The following is a 24,253-nucleotide window of genomic DNA, read 5'->3' as shown; positions in this document are numbered from 1 at the left end:
ATTGTTATTGGAGCTGCACTCATTCAGGCAAATGGGGAGTATTCCATCATATTCTGGACTTGTGCCTTGTCAATGATGGACAGACGTTGGGGAGTCAGAAGGTAAGTTACTCACCACAGTAATGCTAGCCTTTGATCTGCTCCTGTAATCACTATTTATTTGGCAAGTCCAATTCAGTTTCTGGTCAATGATAACACCCAGGATTTTAATAGTGTGGAGTTGAGTGTTGGTAACACAATTGAATGTTAAAAGGTCCAGTGCTTAGATTGTTTCTTATTGGTGATACTCATAGCTTGGCATGTGTGTGGCACTAATGTTACTTGCCACTTGTCAGCCCAAACGTAGATATTGTTCAGACATGGCTGCATTTGAACATGGACTGTTTCAATATCTGAGCAATCACGAAATATGCTGAGCCTTGTGCAGTGAACATCCCCAATTCTGACTTCATGATGGAGGGAAGGCCATTGATAAATCAGCTAAAGATGGTTGGGCCTAGAACAGCACCCTGAAGAATTCTTGCAGAGACATCCTGGAGCTGAGATGACTAATCTCCCACAACCATCTTACTATGTGCTGGACATGACTCCAACCAGAGTTTGCCCTGACACCCATCAAGCCCAGTTTTGCTAGGATTCCTTGATGCCACACTGTCAAATGCAGCTTCGATGTCAGGCTCAGAACTCTCATCTCCGAATTCAGCTCTTTTGTCCAGATTTGACCCCAAGCTGTAACAAGGTCAGGAGCAGAGTTGCCCTCACAAACCCCAAACTCTGCTTCACGAAGCAGTTTATTCTTCAGCAAGTATTGCTTGTACATAATGTTGATGACACCGCCCATCAAGTTACTGTTAAAGCAAGAGTAGACTCATGGAGTGTTAGTTGGCTGGACTGGATGTGTCCTGCTTTTATGTACCTGACAAACTTTTCACAGAATCAGGTGGATGCCTGTGTTATCATTGTGCTTGAACAGTTTGGCTAAGGGAGCAGCAACCTCCGATTGAGAATAACCTCCATTATGTTGTGTGGTTCTATTACTGTAATAACAGCACAAGCACCAAGTGATGGACAGAGCTAAGCAAATCTACAACCAACGGATTAAATTTAAAAGGTTTTGCGGTCATGCAATATCCAGACAATGGACAATTAAACAGCTGACTGGAGGTGGTGGCTCCACAAATATCCCTATGCTGAATGATGGAAAAGCCCAGCACATCAGTGCAAAAGACAAGGCTTGAAGCATTCACAGCAATCTTCAGCCAGAAGTGCGGAGTGGATGATCCATCTTGGCCTCCTCTACTCATCCCCAGCATTACAGATGCCAGTCTTCAGCCACTTCGATTCACTTAACATGAGATGAAGAAATGGTTGGAGACACTCAATGCTGTGAAAGCAATGGGCCCTGACAACATTCTGGCATAGCACTTTTCAAAAACAAAAGTCTCTCACTCTGCCCCTTTTTGACCCATGCTGTGCATCTTTACCTAAATAATTTCCTTGCAATGCTGGCTTATCATTTTGCTACATATTCCCTCTCTCAAACTTTCCTCCTCTTCCACCACATCGTATCCCAAAAAGGCTTCTTTACAGGCCTAGTTATTCAATTAATCAGGAGATTGGTCCCACCACACTTCAAGCAAAGCCAGAGAAGTGAGACAGCTTTCTACGCGACTACTGGGCCAGTGCTCCACAAAATGAAAACTATTTCTATCACATCAACTCTGAGCCAACATTTTACTCTTTGACTTGATTTACCCTGTGTCAGCTTGCTCGTGGTTCAGGTAGCAACCCAGAGATTATTACACTAGAGCATCTGGCTCCTAACAGCAAGTTCTTAGTCCTCTCAGTGTCACTGGTACCAAGGTGAGCAACAATAACACCTCAATCCCTTTCCTCCTGCTCCAACTTTCTCTCAAGCTCTGTGGAGATATCCTTTACCCCAGCACTGAACAGTCAGTGTTTGTGCCGAGATTGCAAATATTAAGAAAATAATAATTCACTGAACAAGCAACAAAGGGTTAAGTCAGAAGAAAGTTACTGGAGGATTGGTACAACAAATTTGTTTAGATTGAGTTTTAGTCCCACACATATTGACAACATTGGAAAAAGGTTCAGAAAAATTACAGGAATGATATCGGAGATCTCATTTCTATGAAACACGAATTGTTTCTCAGTGCCAGATTTGCCAAGCATGGAGACTGGTTTTTATTTCAGATTTCAGTCTTCACTGTAGTTTGCTTCTCAGCCAGCATAATAACTAGCTCCAGAGACTCAATTTCTCCTCAGACACTTAAAACATCTTTGTTTACTTTATTTTGAGCATCAGGCTTGGATGCAATCAGAAAGGGGTACACCAAAATCAATTACTTGTTGAATTCAAATCTCTTAAAATGAAATATCAAGGGCCACAGTCATACTTATAAACGACTCAAGTAGTTCATTTATGACAGTAGACAGCTTTTGCATTGCACTGCATTACATTCTGGCTTCATGCAAGCAAGCCTTCAAGAAAGAACTAAATCAATTTTTGGTTGGAAGAGTTTTCCATCAGTATGAAAGGATTATACATGCATGATAACTGTGACCTGTTCTGGTTTTGATAGCCTGAGGAAGTCAAAGGCATTTTCAAGAAAACCTTCCCATTGTCTTCCGCCCCTCCTCATTCCCATAAGATACCATGACTGCTGTGAGTAGAAAGTATCTAATGACGCCTCCTCAGCAATTATTTATACGGCGGGTTTGAAGGGAATTTTCTACTAGTCCTTTCCACAAACCCACCAACAAACTAAAACAGCAGCTAAATGAACTTGAAAGACCCTATACAGACAATGAGCAAAACTAATGTCATTTACAAAATACCATGCAAGAACTGTAACAAACACTACATTGGACAAACCGGCAGAAAACTAGCCACCAGGATACATGAACATCAATTAGCCACAAAAAGACATGACCCTCTCTCACTGGTATCCTCATATACGGATGAGAAAGGACACCACTTCGACTGGGACAACACATCCATCAGAGGACAAGCCAAACAAAGACATGCACAAAAATTCCTAGAAGCATGGCATTCTAACTGGAATTCTATCAACAAACACATCGAGTTAGACCCCATCTACTACCCCCTGAGAAAAGGGGCAGGAATGACTTCAGAGAAAATGACATCACCAACCCAAAGAAACCCAAACATATAAAATAGAAAGCAGGAATTTTCAACATTGGTTCACATGAGGCCCACTGAAGAGGTTACCTTGTAGGGTAACGAAACGTCTGGAATTGAACCTTGCAGCTCAGTGAGCAAACCTACATCTAAAACCTCAACCTGAGCTGCAAATCTTCTCAAAACTCGCCGAAACATAAATGATCTATGGCAAGATTTGGAAGAGACAGTTGGCAATCATACCTCAAGAAAATTTTAGTGAAACAACATTGAGGAAATTCAATTAGCATACTTGAAATCCTATTTTAAATCCCATGAACCCGTTATCCAGTATTGCATTTACAGCAATTGAAGTACCAATTACAACTTAAATTTCACACTGTTAATTGATAACTGGCAGAATTGCACCCACCTCAGATCTCATGCGTTTCGCTCGTCGGGCCGGCATGCTCATTTCTGAAGAGTGCACAGACTGTCGCTGAACAATATCATGTGGCTTGTACTCTTGGTCTTTCTCATCATTGATCAGGCTTGGCTTCTGGACACACTGAAAACAATGACTGTAATCTTAATACAATTTGTAAAACTAATGCCTATTACCCAGCAAATAATTTAACTCAACTTTACATTTAAAAAAAGGTGAAGTATTCCTCATTGCCCTGTTTTTAAAAACTGCTTGATCAATGGCGTGGTATGCTAGGCAACTTCAGTGTCAGAGTGTGTAACTGGAGTCACATGTCAGATCATCTGAGAACAGCTCATCCTTGACTTATGCTCAAAAACCACTTGGCAATCCAACAGTTCACTCTAATTATTATTACTTGCATTGTCTTTTCCATTATTTTAATAATTAGTGATACCTGAACAGATTTTCTATATTATTTGCCCAATTCTGATTGTTATGTTACATAATTAACAATGTTAGTGGAATGGTTAAGGTTTTAATGAAAAACCTAAACAAAACGTGTATAAGTGAAAATGGTTACACACTAATAAGCTATTACAAAGAACAAGCATACATATCATGACACATTTGCCTCTTTGGCTTTGGTGAAATTGCAGTTCATTTAAATAATGCAAGTGTTACAAATAAAGCTCTTTCAAACAGTTAACACAGTTATATATGAAAGTTTGATTATGTCAGTTAATATTTTCTTAATATTTTATCTGATCTCAGCTAGGAGGACTGTACTCCTCACATACTATAACAAGTATAATGAATTAACACATTAGCCTGGGAAGAGTGCAGTCTAGTCAGCATCAGGATGAAACACCCAGGAAGAGTTTCCTGAACTCAATTGTTGGGAAAAAAATGACAAAATCTAAAATTTGATTGGCTGATAAGAAACTGTTGCTAGGGACGCTATAAATGGTAAAAATTAGGAAAACAACGAAGTGAAGTAAAAGAACCAAAATAATAAAATCTTTTAATTAACCAAAGAACTGTAAGGAAAGGAGAGTATGGTTAACTTAATTAAAAATCACAACACCAGGTTATAGTCCAACAGGTTTATTTGGAAAGCGAAAGTGAGGACTGAGTCAAGATTAGAGTGGTGCTGGAAAAGCAAAGCAGGTCAGGCAGCATCAGAGGAGCAGGAAAATCGACATTTCGGGCACCACTCTAATCTGTTTATTTGGAAGCACTAGCTTTCAAAACACTGCTCCTTAAGATTTACATAAGGGAAGTTCAGTTCAAGATTGGTGCGGCAGAAGAGCTCAGTGCTGTGTGGAAATTTTAAGTCATTCCAAGTAGTCTGGACAATCATATCTGCTGGAAGTGCCGTTGGTTTAATTAGCTTGATGCTTGGTTCTGCAGCAGTGAACCTGTAAGGCTGAGTGTTATATGGATAGTAAACCTTTAGACGTGGTCACCCCTCAGCTGAAGGCCTGAAGGAATGAATGACCATCAATTAAAAGATGGGGGGGGGGGCAGAAGGTAATGAGGAAAGATTCAGAGTGCACCTCATTCTAGAGCAATTTTCACTGTTGGAAAACTAAGTGCAACTGTTCTCTGGGGAACATTGACCAGATGCACAAGGTTGGAGCAGAAAGAGGGGGAGAATAATGGTGGCAGAAAATTCAAAAGTGAAGGGTGCAGACAGGTAGATCTGTGGCAGAGGCAACTCCAAGACAGTATGTTGCCTCCCTGAGGCCCAGATCAAGGATGTCATGCAATGGCTGAAGGGCGTTCTGGAGGGAGAGTTGAACAGCCCAGAGATTGCTGGTCCCAATGTCAAAAACAATATAGGAGAAAAGTGGGTATGGTCCAGCAACATTTTAGGGAGCTAGTAACTACTGGAAAAAAATAGTCAGAATGTTGTAGTGTTTGGATTACTCCTGGTACCACACACTAATAAATATAGGAATAGGCAGATAGAGACATGAACTTGTGGTTTAAGTGTTAGAGCAAGAGAGAGGGCACGTGGGGAGGTTTGCCGGGGTTTGAGGAACAGGGTGGATGTACAGTAGGGAAGTGATGCACAGACAAGTAAAGAAAACCACCAAATCAGTCTAGAAGGCAATGCAAATATAATCAAGTTATGGCATAAGGGAGCATAGTAAGGCTAGATACCATTCAATATAATGCAAGGAGTCTTACAAGTAAGGCAAATGAGTTGATAGTATGGATTAATACATGGGGATACAACATTATCACAATACAAGAGACATGGTTGAGAGAACAAAAGGACTGGCAGTTAATATTCCAGAGCAAAGAATCTTTAGGCAAAATAGTGAAAGGTGTAAAAGAGAAGGTGGTGGCACAAGACTTATCAAGGAGATAATTACTGTAGTAGGGAGGAATGGGTGGTTGGTATTAAAAGAAAAATCAGTATATTAGGGTTAAGAGAATAAGCAGAGAAACAGCAAAGGCCCATAGGGACCAAAGTATTAATCTGTGTTTGGAGCTGGAAGCTGTAGTTGACATTTAAAATGAGAACCCAAGAGTCACACAGCACAAAATCAGATCATTCTGCCCATTTCATCTATCCCGATCAGGTTTCCTAAGCTGAACTGGTCTCATTTGCCTGCATTTGGCACACATCTTTCTAAAGCCTTCCCATCCAGGTACCTGCCTTTTAAACATTGTAATTATACCCACCTCTATCTCTAGCAGTTCATTCCATGTATGCACCACTGAGAAAAAGTTGCACTTTTAAATCTTTCCCCTCCCACTGTAAACTTATGCCCTGCAGTTTTGGACCGCCACAACCTGGGGAAAGGACCTTGGCTATTCCGCTTCCTTATACTCAACTTTATAAATTGAGAGGTCAGTCTTCATCCTCCTGGGCTTCAGGGAAGTTCCAGTCTATCCAGCTTCTCCATATAACTCAAACCTTCCAGTCTCAGTAACATCCTTGTAAATCATTTTTGCATCCTTTCCAGCTTAATAATATCCTTCCTATAGCAGGGCAACCAGAATTGCACACAGCACTTCAAATGTGGCCATACCAATGTCTTATCCACCCATATCTTGACATCCCAACTCCTGGATTCAATGCTTTAACTGATGAAGGAAAGCGTACCAAATGCCTTCTTTACCACCCAGTAACACCATTTTTCAAGGACCTATGTACCTGCTCCTCTAGGTGTCTGTTTGACAACAATCACCAGGACTCTACCATTAACTGTGAAAGTCCTGCTCTGGCTTGTCTTGCCAAAGAACAATGCCTCATATTTATCCAAATTCGACACCATCTTCCATTCCTCAGTGCACTGGCCCAGTTGATCAAGATCCTGTTGTACTCTTTGAAATTTTCTTCACTGCACACTATAATTAACAAACTTGGTGTCATCAAACTTATTAACCATGCCTCCTACATTCTCATGCAAATTGTTTATATAAAAGTGGCAAACATGTACGCAGCACCAATCCTTGCAGGACACCACTGGTCATAGGCCTTCAGTCTGAATAATAACCATCTACAATCACCTTCTGTGTCTTTCTATCAAGCCAAGTTGGTATCCAAGACTTTGCATCTGTATTCACAATAGAGAAGGACAATGTAGGTTTAGAAATCAGTGAGGGGGTTTGTGATAAAGTAGAATCGATTCTCATTGAGAGAGAGGAGGTAGTAGCAGTTTTTTCAGACTGGAAAGTCTGAAATCCCAGGTCCAGACGAGATGTACAGCCTTGGAAGACCAACAAGATCGTAGGGGCTTCGACGGTTATCCTCAAACCCTCTCTGGCCACAGGAGGAGTGCCGGAGGACAGCTAATATAATAGTGCTAGTCAAGAAGAATGGAAGAGATAAACCAGGGAACCAGAGGTGAGGGGAGAGAGATTAATTGGAGGTTAAAGGATTAATCAAGGATAGTCGACATGACGTGTGTGCGTGCGCGTGGCTGAATCCTTTGCTGTTTGTTGGGTACATTTGTGAGATGGACATCAATACTGCAGGTTTCACCAGTAAGTTTGCAAATCAGACAAAAATTCATCATCCCGTAAATAACGAAGACGAAATCCTTGAAATGATATAGATTGGTTGGTCAGATAGGCTGAGCTTTGGCAAATGCGTGTATGAGGTCATGCATTTTGAGACCACTAACAAGTCATACATTAAATGCTAGGACCAAAAGGAAGTAGAGAGAGACAGAGGGATCTTGATGTGCAGGTCCATAGACCCTTGAAGTCTGCAAGACAGGTAGATAAAAAAGGTGGTTGAAGGCACATACGGATTACTTGCCTTTACTTAAGGCATTGAATGCATGTGTACATCACACTATAGCAACAATGTTGGGTTCTGGATTAGTGGTGCTGGAAGAGTACATTAGTTCAGGTAGCATCCAAGGAGCAGCAAAAGCACTTCAGCAGGAATAAAGCGGCATGGTGGTTCAGTGGTTAGAGATGGAAATGTGTAGCTGGAAAAGCGCAGGTCAGGCAGCATCTAGGGAACAGGAGAATCGACGTTTCGGGCATTAGCCCTCTCTCACTGCACCCCCCTGGTTCAGTGGTTAGCACTGCTGCCTCACAGATCCAGGGACCCGGGTTCGATTCCTGCCTCGAGCGACTGTCCGTGTGGAGTTTGCACATTCGCCCTACGTCTGCATGGATTTTCGCCAGGTGCTCTGGTTTCCTCCCACAATCCAAAGATGCGCAGATCAGGTGAACTGGCCATGCTAAATTGCCCATGATGTTACGTGCATTAGTCAAGGGTAATTCTGTTCGTCGAGCTGGAAGTTTTTGTTGCAAACGTTTCGTCCCCTGGCTAGGCGACATCATCAGTGCTTGGGAGCCTCCTGCAAAGCACTTCTTTGATGTTTCCTCCAGTGTTTATAGTGGTCTGTCCCTGCCGCTTCCGGTTATCAGTTTCAGCTGTCCGCTGTAGTGGTTGGTATATTGGGTCCAGGTCGATGTGTTTGTTGATGGAGTTTGTGGATGAATGTCATGCCTCTAGGAATTCCCTGGCTGTTCTCTGTCTGGCTTGCCCTATGATAGTAGTGTTGTTCCAGTCAAATTCATGTTGCTTGTTGTCTGCGTGTGTGGCTACTAAGGATAGCTGGTCGTGTCGTTTCGTGGCTCGTTGATGTTCATGTATGCGGATTGTTAGCTGTCTTCCTGTTTGTCCTATATAGTGTTTTGTGCAGTCCTTGCATGATATTTTATACACTACATTAGTTTTGCTCATGTTGGGAATCGGGTCCTTCGTTCTGGTGAGTTGTTGTCTGAGCGTGGCTGTTGGTTTGTGTGCCGTTATGAGTCCTAGGGGTCGCAGTAGTCTGGCTGTCAGTTCCGAGATGCTCCTGATGTATGGTAGTGTCGCTAGTCCTTTTGGTTATGGTATGTCCTCGTTCCGTGGTCTTTCTCTTAGACATCTGTTGATGAAGTTGCGCGGGTATCCGTTTTTGGCGAATACCTTGTGTAGGTGTTCCTCTTCCTCTTTTTGCAGTTCTGGTGTACTGCAGTGTGTTGTGGCCCTTTTGAATAGTGTCCTGATGCAGCTTCGTTTGTGTGTGTGTTGGGGTGGTTACTTTCATAGTTTAGGACTTGGTCTGTGTGTGTGGCTTTCCTGTATACCCTTGTAGTGAATTCTCCGTTCAGTGTTCTCTGTACCATCACGTCTAGGAATGGAAGTTGGCTATCCTTTTCTTCTTCTCTCGTGAATCGGATTCCTGTGAGTGTGGCGTTGATGATCCGGTGTGTTTTTTCTATTTTCGTGTTTTTAATGATTACAAACGTGTCATTAAGAGCAGCAAGGAGGGGACATGAAAGGTCCTTAGTCGGTAGGATTAGGGAAAACCCTAAGGCATTCTATAGGTATGTTAGGAATAAAAGAATGACTAGGGTAGGAATAGGTCCAGTCAAGGATAGTAGTGGGAAGTTGCGTGTGGAGGCGGAAGAGATTGGGGAGACACTGAATGAATACTTTTCTTCAGTATTTACTCAGGAACAGGGCATTGTCGTCGATGTGAATACTGAGTCACAAATAAGTAGAATGGATGGCTTTGAGGTATGTAGAGAAGAGGTGTTGGAAATCCTGGAAAAGGTGAAAATAGATAGGTCCCCTGGGCCTGATGGCATTTATCCTAGGATTCTCTGGGAAGCAAGGGAGGAGATTGCAGAGCCATTGGCCTTGATTTTTATGTCCTCTTTGTCTACAGGAGTAGTGCCAGAAGACTGGAGGATAGCAAATGTGGTTCCCTTGTTCAAAAAGGGGAGTAGGGATAACCCTAGTAACTATAGGCCGGTGAGTCTCACTTCTGTTGTGGGCAAAGTCTTAGAGAGAATTGTAAGGGATAGGATTTATGCACATCTGGATAGGAATAATGTGATCAAGGATAGTCAGCATGGTTTTGTGAAGGGCAGGTCGTGCCTCACAAACCTTATTGAATTCTTTGAAAAGGTGACGAAGGAGGTTGATGAGGGGAAAGCGGTAGATGTGGTATATATGGATTTTAGTAAGGCGTTTGATAAGGTTCCCCATGGTAGGCTACTGCAGAAAATACGGAGATATGGCATTGAGGGTGAGTTGGAGGTTTGGATGAGGAATTGGCTGGATGGAAGAAGACAGAGGGTAGTAGTTGATGGCAAAGTTTCTTCATGGAGTGCCGTCACTAGCGGTGTTCCGCAAGGATCTGTTTTGGGACCATTGCTGTTTGTCATTTTTATAAATGACCTGGAAGAGGGGTTAGAAGGTTGGGTGAGCAAGTTTGCGAATGATACGAAAGTCGGAGGAGTTGTTGACAGTGAGGAAGGATGTGGCAGGTTACAGCAGGATATAGAGAAGCTGCAGAGCTGGGCAGAAAGGTGGCAAATGGAATTCAATGTAGCTAAGTGTGAGGTGATTCACTTTGGGAAGAATAACAAAAAGATGGGGTACTGGGCTAATGGTCGGATACTTGGTAGTGTGGATGAGCAGAGGGATCTTGGTGTCCATGTACACAGATCTCTGAAAGTTGCCACCCAGGTAAATAGTGCGGTGAGGAAGGCATATGGCGTATTGGCTTTTATTGGTAGAGGTATTGAGTTCCGGAGTCCTGAGGTCATGATGCAGTTATATAAGACTCTGGTGCGGCCACATCTGGAATATTGTGTGCAGTTTTGGTCGCCATACTATAGGAAGGATGTGGAGGCACTGGAACGGGTGCAGAGGAGGTTTACCAGGATGTTGCCTGGTATGGAAGGAAGATCGTATGAGGAAAGACTGAGACACTTGGGGCTGTTTTCATTAGAGAAAAGAAGGTTTAGGGGTGACTTGATTGAGGTGTACAAGATGATTAGGGGGTTAGCTAGGGTTGACAGTGTGAACCTTTTCCCGCGTATGGAGTCGGGTATTACAAGGGGGCATAGCTTTAAATTAAGGGGGGGTAGATATAGGACTGAAGTTAGGGGTAGGTTCTTCACTCAGCGAGTCGTAAGTTCATGGAATGCCCTGCCAGTAGCAGTGGTGGACTCTCCCTCTTTATGGGCATTTAAGCGGGCATTGGATAGGTATATGGAGGATAGTGGGTTAGTATAGGTTAGGTGGGCTTGGATCGGCGCAACATCGAGGGCCAAAGGGCCTGTACTGCGCTGTATTCTTCTATGTTCTATGTTCTATGTGTCATCGACATATCTGACCCAGAGTTTGGGTTGAATTTGTGGTAGGACTGTTTGTTCTAACCTTTGCATAACTGCCTCTGCTAGGAGTCCCGAGATTGGCGATCCCATGGGTGTTCCGTTGATTTGTTCGTATATCTGGTTGTTGAATGTGAAGTGTGTTGTGAGGCACAAGTCCAGTAGTTTAAGTATGCCGTCTTTGTTGATAGGTTCAGCGTCCTGTTTTCTGTTCTGTATGTCCAGTAGGTTGGCTATTGTTTCTCTGGCTAGGGTTTTGTCAATCGAAGTGAACAGTGCCGTCACGTCGAATGATATCATGGTTTCTTCTTTGTCTATGTGTATATTACACGTTTGTAATCATTAAAAACACGGAAATAGAAAAAACACACCGGATCATCAACGCCACACTCACAGGAATCCGATTCACGAGAGAAGAAGAAAATGATCGCCAACTCCCATTCCTAGACGTGATGGTACAGAGAACACCGAACGGAGAATTCACTACAAGGGTATACAGGAAAGCCACACACATAGACCAAGTCCTAAACTATGAAAGTAACCACCCCAACACACAATCGAAGCTGCATCAGGACACTATTCAAAAAAGGGCCACAACACACTGCAGTACACCAGAAGTGCAAAAAGAGGAAGAGGAACACCTACACAAGGTATTCGCCAAAAACGGATACCCGCGCAACTACATGCCTAAGAGAAAGACCACGCAACGAGGACATACCACAACCAAAAGGACTAGCCACACTACCATACATCAGGAGCATCTCGGAACTGACAGCCAGACTACTGCGACCCCTAGGACTCATAACGGCACACAAACCAACAGCCACGCTCAGACAACAACTCACCAGAATGAAGGACCCGATACCCAACATGAGCAAAACTAATGTAGTGTACAAAATACCATGCAAGGACTGCACAAAACACTATATAGGACAAACAGGAAGACAGCTAACAATCCGCATACATGAACATCAACGAGCCACGAAACGACACGACCAGCTATCCTTAGTAGCCACACATGCAGACAACAAGCAACATGAATTTGACTGGGACAACACTACTATCATAGGGCAAGCCAGACAGAGAACAGCCAGGGACTTCCTAGAGGCACGGCATTCATCCACAAACTCCATCAACAAACACATCGACCTGGACCCAATATACCAACCACTACAGCGGACAGCTGAAACTGACAACCGGAAGCGGCAGGGACAGACCACTATAAACACTGGAAGAAACATCAAAGAAGCGCTTCGCAGGAGGCTCCCAAGCACTGATGATGTCGCCTAGCCAGGGGACGAAACGTTTGCAACAAAAACTTCCAGCTCAGCGAACAGAACCACAACAATGAGCACCCGAGCTACAAATCTTCGCACAAACTTTGAGTCAAGGGTAAATATAGGATAGGGAAATGGGTCTGGGTAAGTTACTCTTGGGAGGGTCGGTGTGGACTTGTTGAGCCGAAGGGCCTGTTTCCATACTGTAGGGAATCTAATCTAAATGTGACTACATTGCAGGAGAGATTTCCCCAGATGTTGCCTGGGCTAAAGTGATTCAGCTACAGAGAGATCAGATAGGCTACGGTTGCTTTCCTTAGAGCAGAGATGGACAAAGAGCGATCTGACTTGGTGTACAAATTACTGAGGGACATAGACACGATAGATAGGGAGAAACCTTTTCCTTCAATAGAGGGGTTAATAACCAAGTGGGCATAGGTTTTCAAGGTAAGGTGCAAGAGATTTAAAGAGGACTTCAGGAAAGGATTTTCCCCACAGACCTGTGGGCTCCAGAAATCACTGGCTAAAAGAAAGTCACAAGACATTTAACAACTATTTGGATGAACACTTGAAATGACCCGTAGCCTTGTATAGTATGCAAAGTTGCAGAAAATGGAATTAGAACAGTTGGAAGTGAGACGACCGGCACAAAAACAAATGGACCAAAAGCCGTAAAAATTGACTCTTTAAAAGAGATGTGCACTTCTATTATTAAAAAGGTTCCACAAATTATTAAAAGGGTCTTCACTGAGCATGCAATAGAGGTACTAATGATTGGGGCCCGACAGGTCAAACAAAGGAGGTCCAAATACTATGCAGTTGCTTTCATTAACTGGTTTGCAAAGCAATGCACATTAGAAAGCATGCATCATATCGGAGGTCAGCTTAATTGATCTCAGGAAGGAAATGTTCAAACTACAGTCGATTCTGCTATAACGCTACAACGCAAATAATGCGATTGAAAAATTTAGATGTTACTTGCAGAACCAGAACTTACTTTACCTGTATAATGCAATTCCAGCCCTATTTGATTGAGTGGCGCAACTAATGCATGATTTTGTTAGAACTTGATATCGCACAAGAATGGGACTATTGCTTTATATCAGAACCCACTGTATGTTTCACTTCAAAACAAGCCCAGGGAGACCAACAATTTTCTAAAGAACCTCTGTTGACTCAACAAAGTAAGCACTGCAAAGCCAGAATGCAATGTTTAATATCACAAGCACAAAAAGTTAAAATTTCACCAATTGATGAAATATTTGGAAGATTACGGAAAATGAGAGTTTTTGTTGGTGTGGTTGGTTTTATTATACAAGTATGCATATTAATGCAAATTCCAAAAAAACAACAAAATAGGTGGCATCTTAAACTACAGGCTCCAGGTGGAATATGTGCACATTCATTGCGAGGCCTCGGAGATAGTCTATAGCTAAATACAAGAAAGTAGAAAATGCATAACAACTCATATCAAAGCATGCACAGGAATGTTATCACCAAATATCTAAAGAGACAAAAGGGAGGAAATATTTGGACAGACAACCAACAACCTAATCAATTTGAGAAAATGCTAGAAAATCTCAGCAGGTCTGGCAGCATCTGTAAGGACAGAAAAGAGCTGACGTTTCGAATCGAACTGACCTTTTGTCAAAGTTAAAAAAAAAGGAGAAATAGGGAGGTTAGATTAGATTACTTACAGTGTGGAAACAGGCCCTTCGGCGCAACAAGTCCACACCGACCCGCCAAAGCGCAACCCACCCATTCCCCTACATTTACCCCTTTTACCTAACACTATGGGCAATTTAGCATGGCCAATTCACCTGACCTGCACATCTTTGGACTGTGGGAGGAAATCGGAGCACCCGGAGGAAACCCACGCAGACACGGGAAGAATGTGGAAACTCCACACAGTCAGTCGCCTGAGTCGGGAATTGGACCCAGGTCTCTGGCGCTGTGAGGCAGCAGTGCTAACCACTGTGCCACCTAGTATTTATACTAGGCTGAGAGAAGGTGAGTCATGGTTCCAGAAGCAAAGGTAGCAATAAAGAGGTGATAATGACAGTGCAGTGAGATTATAGGGAGATTAGGAGCTGTGAATGACCAAGGCTGAAGGCCAGGGCCACGTGACAAAATATGTGGGGGATGGGTGAAGCAGAGGCAAAATGGAAAATACGGGAGAAGCGTAGCAAAGGGGGAAAGAGGAGAGGAAAAAGGTGATGAGAGAGTGGGGAGCGAGAGAAAGAGACAATCAAGAAATAAAAGAGGTACTTCCTTGATTATCTCTTTCTCTCACTCCCCACTCTCTCATCACCTTTTTCCTCTCCTCTTCGCCTTTGCTACCCTTCCCCCCTGTTTTCCATTTTGCCTCTGCTTCACCCATCCCCCCCATATTTTGTCACATAGCACTGGATTCAGCCTTGGTCATTCACAGCTCCTAATCGCCCTATAATCTCTCTATGCACTATCAATATCATCTCTTTATTGCTACTTTGCTTCTGGAGCCAGGACTCACCTTCTCTCAGCCTCGTATAAACACCTCCCTATTTCTCCCTTTTTTTTAGCTTTGACAAAGGGTCAGTCAGACTCAAAACGTCAGCTCTTTTCTCTCCTTACAGAAGCTGCCAGACCTGCTGAGATTTTCCAGCATTTTCTCCTTTGGTTTCAGATTCCAGCATCCGCAGTAATTTGCTTTTAACCTAATCAATTAGGCAGTTTCTAAGGAGTACATTAAAAGGAAGTAGAATGAGAAAAGGAAAGGTTTAAGACAGGAGTTGCAGAGGGTAGGGCCCCATCATTGTAGAACTAGCAGGCAATGACGAGAAATTCAGAAATGGGCAACAGGCCAGCTTTGGAGGTGCAGATGTACGAAGATTGCACGGGGGGAGGGAGGGGAAAGAGGTTGTGCGCAAGTGATCCCGGCGGCGGCGGGGGTGAGGGAGTGCGCGAGACTGGGGTGGGGAGAGGAAACGAAGGGGCACACGAGACGGGGGGGGGGACATAGGGTGGAAAAAAAAAGTCGACGACTGAGTGTGGAGGGACGAGGGAATGCACAAACCGGGGTTGGGGGTGGGTGGAGGCACCAGATAGGGGAGTTGTGGGGGAATGAGGGAGCGCAAGAGGGTAGGCCAGGCAAGGGCACAGACAGTTGGCAGGGCGAGGCACGGCACAGACGTGGCAGAGTTTCTCCAGCAATTTCTGTTGCCGTGTTTCAGAACTCCAGCATTCACATATCTTTATCTTATTTGAAATGTTTTGTTGATTTGACTAGATAGGAAAATTGGGAGACTGAATAGTTTGATTAGTTACTTACAGTATCAGAACACTTTCCAGAGACCTAGGAAACCTGGTAGTCTCATTTTAAAGCAAGCTTGCCACAGAGCATGTCTTTAGGGATTTAGCTATCATCCACACAATTCCTTTGCCCCAGCAAACAAACTAGGGATCCTCGCACTCTGGCAAACTCTTATTAGGCCTTCTATCCTACCAGGAAATGGACAGCATTTCTGAGAGGCAGAGGTGAAAGCGTTCAGCCTTTGTCTTTAGCACACAGAAGTTGTCCACATGTTTCTACTGAAGTAGATGCTATAGCCTTTGAGATTCATGCATGAGGGCTCCTAAATCCCTTTGTGCTATAGCCTTCTGCAGTCTCTCAATTTCCAGGTCCTTTCGTCTTCATGTTGAAGTGCATAAGATCACATGCAATCTGTTAAGTCTTTGTTGGTTCCATTGGATCACTTTCAACCAAAATAATCAGGGAAATTTGGAAAAATTAGCAACATAAGAAACAGGAGGAGAAGCAGGCCATCTGCCTTAAACCTAATTCATCATTCAATAAGATCATCACTTCAAATTACACATTAAATATCTACCCATCTCAATAACCTGGGAGGTAGACAAGTCAGGCAAAGGAACCAACCTACCTTCACCTTTAAAAAAAGTGTTCAATGACAATACTTCTGAGCCAGAGGCCTCCAAAGACACAAAACTTCCGAAACAGGCAGATCATCTCCTACTTGAAAGCCATTGTTTTAAAACAATGCCCCCTGGTTTCATACCTGCCCATGAGGAAACACCCTTTCCAATTTCACCTTATCAAACCCATTCAGGATCTGGTATACTTCAACCAAGTCACTACCTCATTCTTCTAAACTACAATGGAAACAAGTCCAGCCTGTCCAACATATACAAAACTTTTCCACAAGTATGACTTCCTCAATTACAGTTAGCCAGATAGTGGTCCTCCCAAAAGCTTCTTATAGTGAGAATATAGGGGCCGCACTGTTGCCTCAAGCATCAGGGACACAGGTTCAATCCCAGCTTTGGGCAACTGTCTCTGTGGAGCGTGCACATTCTCCCAATATCAGAGTGGATTTCCTGCATGTGGTCTGATTTCCTTCCACAATCCAAAGATGTGCAGTTTAGGTGGTTTGGCCATGCTACAATTGTCCAGTAACATCCAAGGATGTGAAAGCGAGATGGGTTAGCCATGATAAAAATTCCAAGGTGGATTCATAGAACATAGAACAGTACAGCACAGAACTGGCCCTTCAGCCCACAATGTTGTGCCGACCACTGATCCTCATGTATGCACCCTCAAATTTCTGTGACCATATGCATGTCCAGTACTCTCTTAAATGTCCCCAATGACCTTGCTTCCACAACTGCTGCTGGCAACGCATTCCATGCTCTCACAACTCTCTGTAAAGAACTTGCCTCTGACATGCCCTCTATACTTTCCTCCAACCAGCTTAAAACTATTACCCCTCGTGTTATTCATTTCTGCCCTGGGAAATAGTCTCTGGCTATCGACTCTATCTATGCCTCTCATTATCTTGTATACCTCAATTAGGTCCCCTCTCCTCCTCCTTTTCTCCAACGAAAAAAGTCCGAGCTCAGTCAACCTCTCCTTATAAGATAAGCCCTCCAGTCCAGGCAACATTCTGGTAAACCTCCTCTGAACCCTCTCCAAAGCATCCACATCTTTCTTATAATAGGGCGACCAGAACTGAACGCAGTATTCCAAGTGCGGTCTAACCAAAGTTTTATAGAGCTGCAACAAGATCTCACGACTCAAACTCAATCCCCCTGTTAAATGAAAGCCAAAACACCATATGCTTTCTTAACAACTCTGTCCACTTGGGTGGCCATTTTAAGGGATCCATGTACCTGCACACCAAGATCCCTCTGTTCCTCCACACTGCCAAGAATCCTATCCTTAATCCTGTACTCAGCTTTCAAATTCGACCTTCCAAAATGCATCACCTCGCATTTATCCAGGTTGAACTCCATCTGCCACCTCTCAGCCCATCTCTGCATTCTGTCAATGTCCCGCTGCAGCCTACAACAGCCCTCTATACTGTCAACGACACCTCCAACCTTTGTGTCGTCTGCAAACTTGCTGACCCATCCTTCAATCCCCTCATCCAAGTCATTAATAAAAATTACAAACAGTAGAGGCCTAAGGACAGAGCCCTGTGGAACACCACTCACCACAGACTTCTAGGCAGAATATTTTCTTTCTACTACCACTCGCTGTCTTGTTAGCCAGCCAATTCTGTATCCAGACAGCCAAGTTCCCCTGTATCCCATTCCTCCTGACCTTCTGAATGAGCCTACCATGGGGAACCTTATCAAATGCCTTGCTGAAGTCTATATACACCGGATGCACAGCTCGACCCTCATCAACTTTTCTAGTCACATCCTCAAAGAACTCAATAAGGTTTGGTGAGGCATGACCTGCCCCTCACAAAGCAGTGTTGACTGCATTTAATCAAGCCATGCTCTTCCAGATGGTCATAAATCCTATCTGTCAGAATCCTTTCTAACACCTTGCAGACGACAGACTTGAGACTTACTGGTCTGTAATTGCCGGGGATTTCCCTATTTCCTTTCTTGAAGAGAGGAATTACATTTGTCTCTCTCCAGTCCTCAGGTACGACTCCAGTGGAGAGCGAGGATGCAAAGATCTTCGCAAGTGGCGAAGCAATCGCATTTCTCGTTTCCCAAAGCAGCCGAGGACAAATCTGGTCCGGGCCTCGCGACTTGTCAATCTTAACGTTTGACAAAATTTTCAGCACATCAGCTTCCTCTATCTCTATCCATTCCAGCATGCATACCTGCTCTTTAAAAGGTTTCATTCACTACAAAATTTGTTTCTTTCGTAAAGACAGAAGCAAAAAACTCATTTGGGCTTCCCCTACCTCCTCAGGCTCCACACACAAATTTCCTATGCTATCCCTGATCGACCCTACTCTTTCTTTGAATGCTCTTATTCCTCACATAAGTGTAAAATGCCTTTGTGTTCTCCCTAATCTGTTCTGCCAAGCCTTTCTCGCGCCCCCTCCTGGCTCTCCTCAGACCATTTTTGAGCTCCTTCCTCACCTGCCTGTAATCCTCTAGAGCTGAGCTTGACCCTAGCTTCCTCCACCTTATGTAAGCTACCTTTTTCCTTTTGATGAGAAGCTCCACCACTCTCGTCATCCAAGGTTTCTTTATCTTACCACTTCCTGCCTGTCTCAGAGGGACATATTTATTCATCACTTGCAACAATTGTTCCTTAAACAGTCTCCACGTCTATAGTGCCTTTACCAGGGAACAATTGGTCTCAATCCATGTTTCCAAACTCATGTCTAATCGCATCATAGTTTCCTCTTCCCCAATTAAATATCCTCCCATTTTGCCTAATCCTCTCCTTCTCCTTAGCTATGTAGAATGAGAGGCAGTTGTGGTCACTATCACCAAAATGTTGTCCCACAAGATCGGATACCTGCCCCGGCTGGTTTCCGAGCACCAAGTCCTCTCCCCTCGTTAGCCTGTCAACGTACTGGGTTAGGAAACCCTCCTGAACACACCTTACAAAAACAGCTCCATTCAAATCTTCTGCTCGAAGGAGGTTCCAATCAATATTGGGAAAGTTAAAGTCACCCATTACAACAATCCTACTACGTCCACACTTTTCCAAAATCTGCCGACCTATGCTTTCTTCAATCTCCCTGCTGCTATTGGGGGGCCTGTAGTAAACCCCTAACGAGGTGACTGCTCACTTACTGTTCCTAATTTCCACCCATACTGACTCAGTAGGCATATCTTCCTCAACAATGGAAGCTTCTGGAGCTGTGATACCCTCTCTGATTAGTAGTGCCACACCCCCTCCTCTTTTTTCCCCTCTCCCTATTCTTTTTAAATGCTCTAAACCCTGGAACATCCAGCAACCATTCCTGCCCCTGAGAAACCCATGTCTCTGTTATGGCCACAACATCATAGCACCAGGTACTGATCCATGCTCTAAGTTCATCACTTTTATTCCTGATACTCCTGGTGTTAAAGCAAACACACAAACTGATCCCTTGGTTCCTTCCCAGGAAAATCCTTCCCACGAGCTGGTCTACCTCTTGCTATTGCCTCATCTGCATTAACTCTCACCTCCGGTATACAGCTCAGGTTCCCACCCCCCTGCCATACTAGTTTAAACCCTCTCGAACTACTCGAGCAAACCTTCCACCCAGGACATTGGTCCCCTTCCAGTTCAGATGCAACCCATCCTTCTTGTACAGGTCCCACCTTCCCCAGAAGGCATCCCAATTATCTACATATCTGAAGCCCTCCCTCCTACACCAGCTGCGCAGCCACGTGTTAAGCTGCGCCCGCTCCCTATTCCTCGCCATCTTGTGGCACCAGTAGTAAACTAGAGAACATTACTCTGTTCGTCCTGTTTTGTAGCTTCCATCCTAACTCCCTAAAATCACTTTTTATATCCTCGATCCTTTTCCTGGCTATATCATTAGTGCCAATATGTAACACGATTTCTGGCTGTTCACGCTCCCCTTTTAGAACCTTATACACCCGAGCAGAGACGTCCGGACCCTGGCACCAGGGAGGCAACATACCTTCCGGGAATCCCGATCCTGACCACAAAATCTCCTGTCGATTCCCTTAACTATCGAGTCCCCTACCATGAGTACTTTTCTATTCTGTCCCCTTCCCTTCTTTACTAGAGTGTCAGGCTCAGTGCCAGAGAACTGACTGCTATGGCTTTCCACTGGTAGGTCATCCCCCCCAGCAGTATCCATTGCTCTTAATACTCAATGGGCTGAATGGCCTCTTTCTTTTTTGCAGTGCAAGGATTCTAAGATTCTATGATATTCTCATTCTGAATATTTTGAACACCTCCCATGGCATCTTCATTGATCTATCCCCTAGCCTAGTATCTTAGCTATCTTCAGCTAATTTGGTTTTCTTGCCCACATGGTGGCCCCTATTTAGATATAAAATACTAGCCTGAGACCCAATCTTCTCATTTTCAACTGGATGTAAACTTCAACCATTAAAATGCTATTGATCACAGGGTTTGTTTATTCTGAAGTCATTCATTGATCCTGTCATATATTTCAATATGAAGCATAATATATTCTGTTTTCTAGTCAGTTCCAGAAATGTGCTGCTCTAAGAAACCATCTCCAAAGCATTCTATGAACTCCTCGCTCAAGCTACTGCTGCCAATCTGATTTATCCAATTCATGTGCAGACCACCTGCCCTGCCACTAATTTTTGCACAGTTGTATGCTTAAGTTTGATGTTGTATAAATTTGTAGGATTTTAAAAATAAAATTCTAAAGTCACATGGGATTAGTGAGGTCCCTTAACAACAATTACTGAATATTTCTCCAGATTTTCCTACTTTTTTTGTGATTACTGTAAGTCATTGATTGACACTATAACCCTCTACCTTTATCTAGCTTCCTATATTCTTCTTGAATGCCCATGTACCTTCAAAATTCAGGATCCAAATCGACATCACCCTGCAGCCATACTTCTCATGGTTATACACACTTATTTACTTTGTTACAAGTGCAATGTACATTCAGATACAGAGCCTCTTGTTTTGTCATTATCAGTGCATTTTAGGTTATTTCTACTGATCCCTTCCTGCCTTTCTGTGACCATCAATTTGGCATATTATTATTTTCCTCATCTTGTTTCCATTTTTAACATACCACATTTTTCCACATTTCCACAAGTACACAGTTCACAAAAACACTGAACCAACTCCAGCTTGTCCCAGCAACGTAGTCCCACTTTCCCCAGTACGGGCGCCCACAAACTGCATCTTACTTCTCCCACACAGTCTTTGACTACATATTCATCTCTGACTTGACACATCCTACACAAATTTATATGTGGCTCAGATTAGCACACAGTGGTTAGCACTGCTGCCTCACAGCGCCTGAGACCCGGGTTCAATTCCCGCCTCAGGCGACTGACTGTGTGGAGTTTGCACGTTCTCCCCGTGTCTGCGTGGGTTTCCTCCGGGTGCTCCGGTTTCCTCCCACAGTCCAAAAGATGTGCAGGGTCAGGTGAATTGGCCATGCTAAATTGCCCGTAGTGTTAGGTAAGGGGTGAATGTAGGGGTATGGGTGGGTTTCGCTTCGGCGGGTCGGTGTGGACTTGTTGGGCCGAAGGGCCTGTTTCCACACTGTAATGTAATCTAATCTAATCTAATAAGATTATAAGTCACAGTTAATAACTTAATATTCCAACTTTTGAAACATCACACTTCGCTGCTCACTCATTACGTACACAGTCTCTTTCTAGTTCTAACCAATGGAACCAGAAGTCCACAATTCCACACCGAACCTCTGTATCCCAACCTTTACATTTACCCCTGACTATTGCACCTAACATATGGGCAATTTAACATGGCCAATTCACCTGATCTGCATATCTTTGGATTGAGAGAGGAAACTACAGCAAACCCACACAGACACTGGGAGAATGTGCAAACTCCACAGACAGTGGCCCAAAATGGGAATCAAACCCGGGTCCCTGGTGCTATGAGGCAGCAGTACTAACCACTGAGCCATCATGTCACCCCAGGACAAACATGGACAAGGAAACCTGATGGGTTTTCCACAAAGTTTGTAATTTCACATTTAGCCATATTTATACTGTATCTGCCACATGCTTGTCCACAGTTGTTTCGATTACCCTGAAGACTCCTACAATCCTCATAATTCACAATCTCAGCTTTGCATTCAGTAAATTTAGAAATGTTGTATTTGTTTCCTTCATCCAAGTAATTTATATACATTACATATAGCTGTGACCAAAACACTGATCCATGCAGTACATCACAAGTCACAGGTTACCATCCAGAAAAAAAGCTATTTATTCCCGTAGATTCAATTCTGTCAACCAATTCAAGCCACAGCAGTGTGCTTCATCTTTGCCCTCTAGGCTCAGGATACCTTTACAAAAAAGGTGAAGTTCAAATACAACACATCTACTGCTTTTTGCTCATCTTATTCTACCAGCTACCATCCTCAAAATAATCTAGTAGATTAGTCAAATACGATTCCCTTCAAACACACATGTCCACTAATTCTGGTAATGCTTTCTACAATGGCCTAGTGACATTATTGCAAGACTTTTAATCAAAAGATTCAAGGGAAAGACAATGAACAGTAGCCAGCCCATGAGCAAATATGGGAAAAACCCCAAGTAACATTCTGAAGGCCTTTCATATTTCCTTAAGATTATGAGAAATAGAAACTGGAATAGGCCTTTCAGTCCCTCGAGTGAGCTCCACCATTCAACAGGATTATGGCTGATTTACCTTCCTGCATTTATCATCACCCTTGACTCCCCTACTGATCAAGAACCCACTTACCTATTTCAGCCTTAAATAGACACAAAAATCCTAACCCCACAGATCTTTGCAGCAAGGATTTTCAAAGAGCCACAACCCTCAGGAGAAATTCCTATCATCCTCATCTTAAATTGGTGCCCCTTAATTTGGACTGTGCCCTCTGATCTTGGATTCTCCGAAGAAGGAAATCATCCTCTCAATATCTATCCTGACAAGGTCCTTAATAATCCTGCACATTTCAATAGGATCACCTCTCATCTCTCTAAATTCCAGAGTCCCAACCTATTTAGCTTTTGCTCAAATGACAATCCCCAATACCAGGGATTATCCTCATGAACCCTCTCTGAACTGCATCCTATGAAGTGATATCTTTCCTTGAATAAGGAGACCAAAACTCTTTGTAGTACTCCAGATGTAGTCGCACCAACACCTTGTACAGTTGCAGCAAGATTTCCACTTCTTTCATACGCCAACCCCATTGAAATAAAGGCCAACATTCCACTAGACTTCCCGATTATCTCTGCACCCGTGTGCTAGCTGTGTTTTGTACACAAGTTCCCCAAAGTCCCTTTGTGTTGCAGCTTTCTGCAGTTTTCCTCCATGTAAATAATACCTCCTCTTTTCCTCTACTATCAATGAACAACTTTCACACTTTCCCACACTACATTCCATTTGCCAACTTTTACCCATTTGCGTAAAGTATTTGTATCCTTTCCTCAACTTGCCTTTCCATCTATTTTAGCAATTTCTGAAGATCAGTCTCATACCTCACCCTGTCAGATAGTGTAATTTGTATTCCAGATTTTTTTTTTTAAACTGAATTCAAAAGTCTAATAACCTTGAAACTACTGATTAAAAAAAAACACCAGCTTTCGTAATGTCCTTTAGAAAATGGAGAGTGACATTCTCACCTGGTCAGTTGGTGATCACAAATGCCCTCTAAAATGGCTATCAAGCTTCTCTATTATAAAGAAATCATTGGTAAGTTTAAAAAAAGCTAGTCAGACCTCCTAGCATCAACCAAAGCACCAGAAACAATAAGAGGTGAAAAAGCCCTGTCAACCCTGCAATCCTCCTTACTAACATCTGGGGATAGTGCCAAAATTGAGAGAT

At 43.4% G+C, this 24,253-nt stretch overlaps 1 protein-coding gene across 2 annotated transcripts in view; it reads right to left on the bottom strand.

The window, feature by feature from the left end:
* Window positions 1–24,253, bottom strand: part of LOC122563341 (lysine-specific demethylase 5B-like) — a 232,156-nt gene that overhangs the window by 197,249 nt on the left and 10,654 nt on the right. For both annotated transcript variants that reach the window (XM_043717092.2, XM_043717091.2), the window contains exon 5: window positions 3,575–3,709. In XM_043717092.2, coding sequence (XP_043573027.1) covers window positions 3,575–3,709 — 135 coding nt within the window. The remainder of the gene's footprint in view (window positions 1–3,574; window positions 3,710–24,253) is intronic.

Source organism: Chiloscyllium plagiosum, unplaced genomic scaffold (genome assembly GCF_037043375.1).
Source record: "Chiloscyllium plagiosum isolate Xiang-an unplaced genomic scaffold, Cpla_swu_hap1 HiC_scaffold_26, whole genome shotgun sequence".
In the NCBI taxonomy this organism is placed as follows: domain Eukaryota; kingdom Metazoa; phylum Chordata; class Chondrichthyes; order Orectolobiformes; family Hemiscylliidae; genus Chiloscyllium; species Chiloscyllium plagiosum.
The sequence above is the reverse complement of the archived record's forward strand: the minus strand, read 5'-3'. Positions and strand labels throughout refer to the sequence as shown.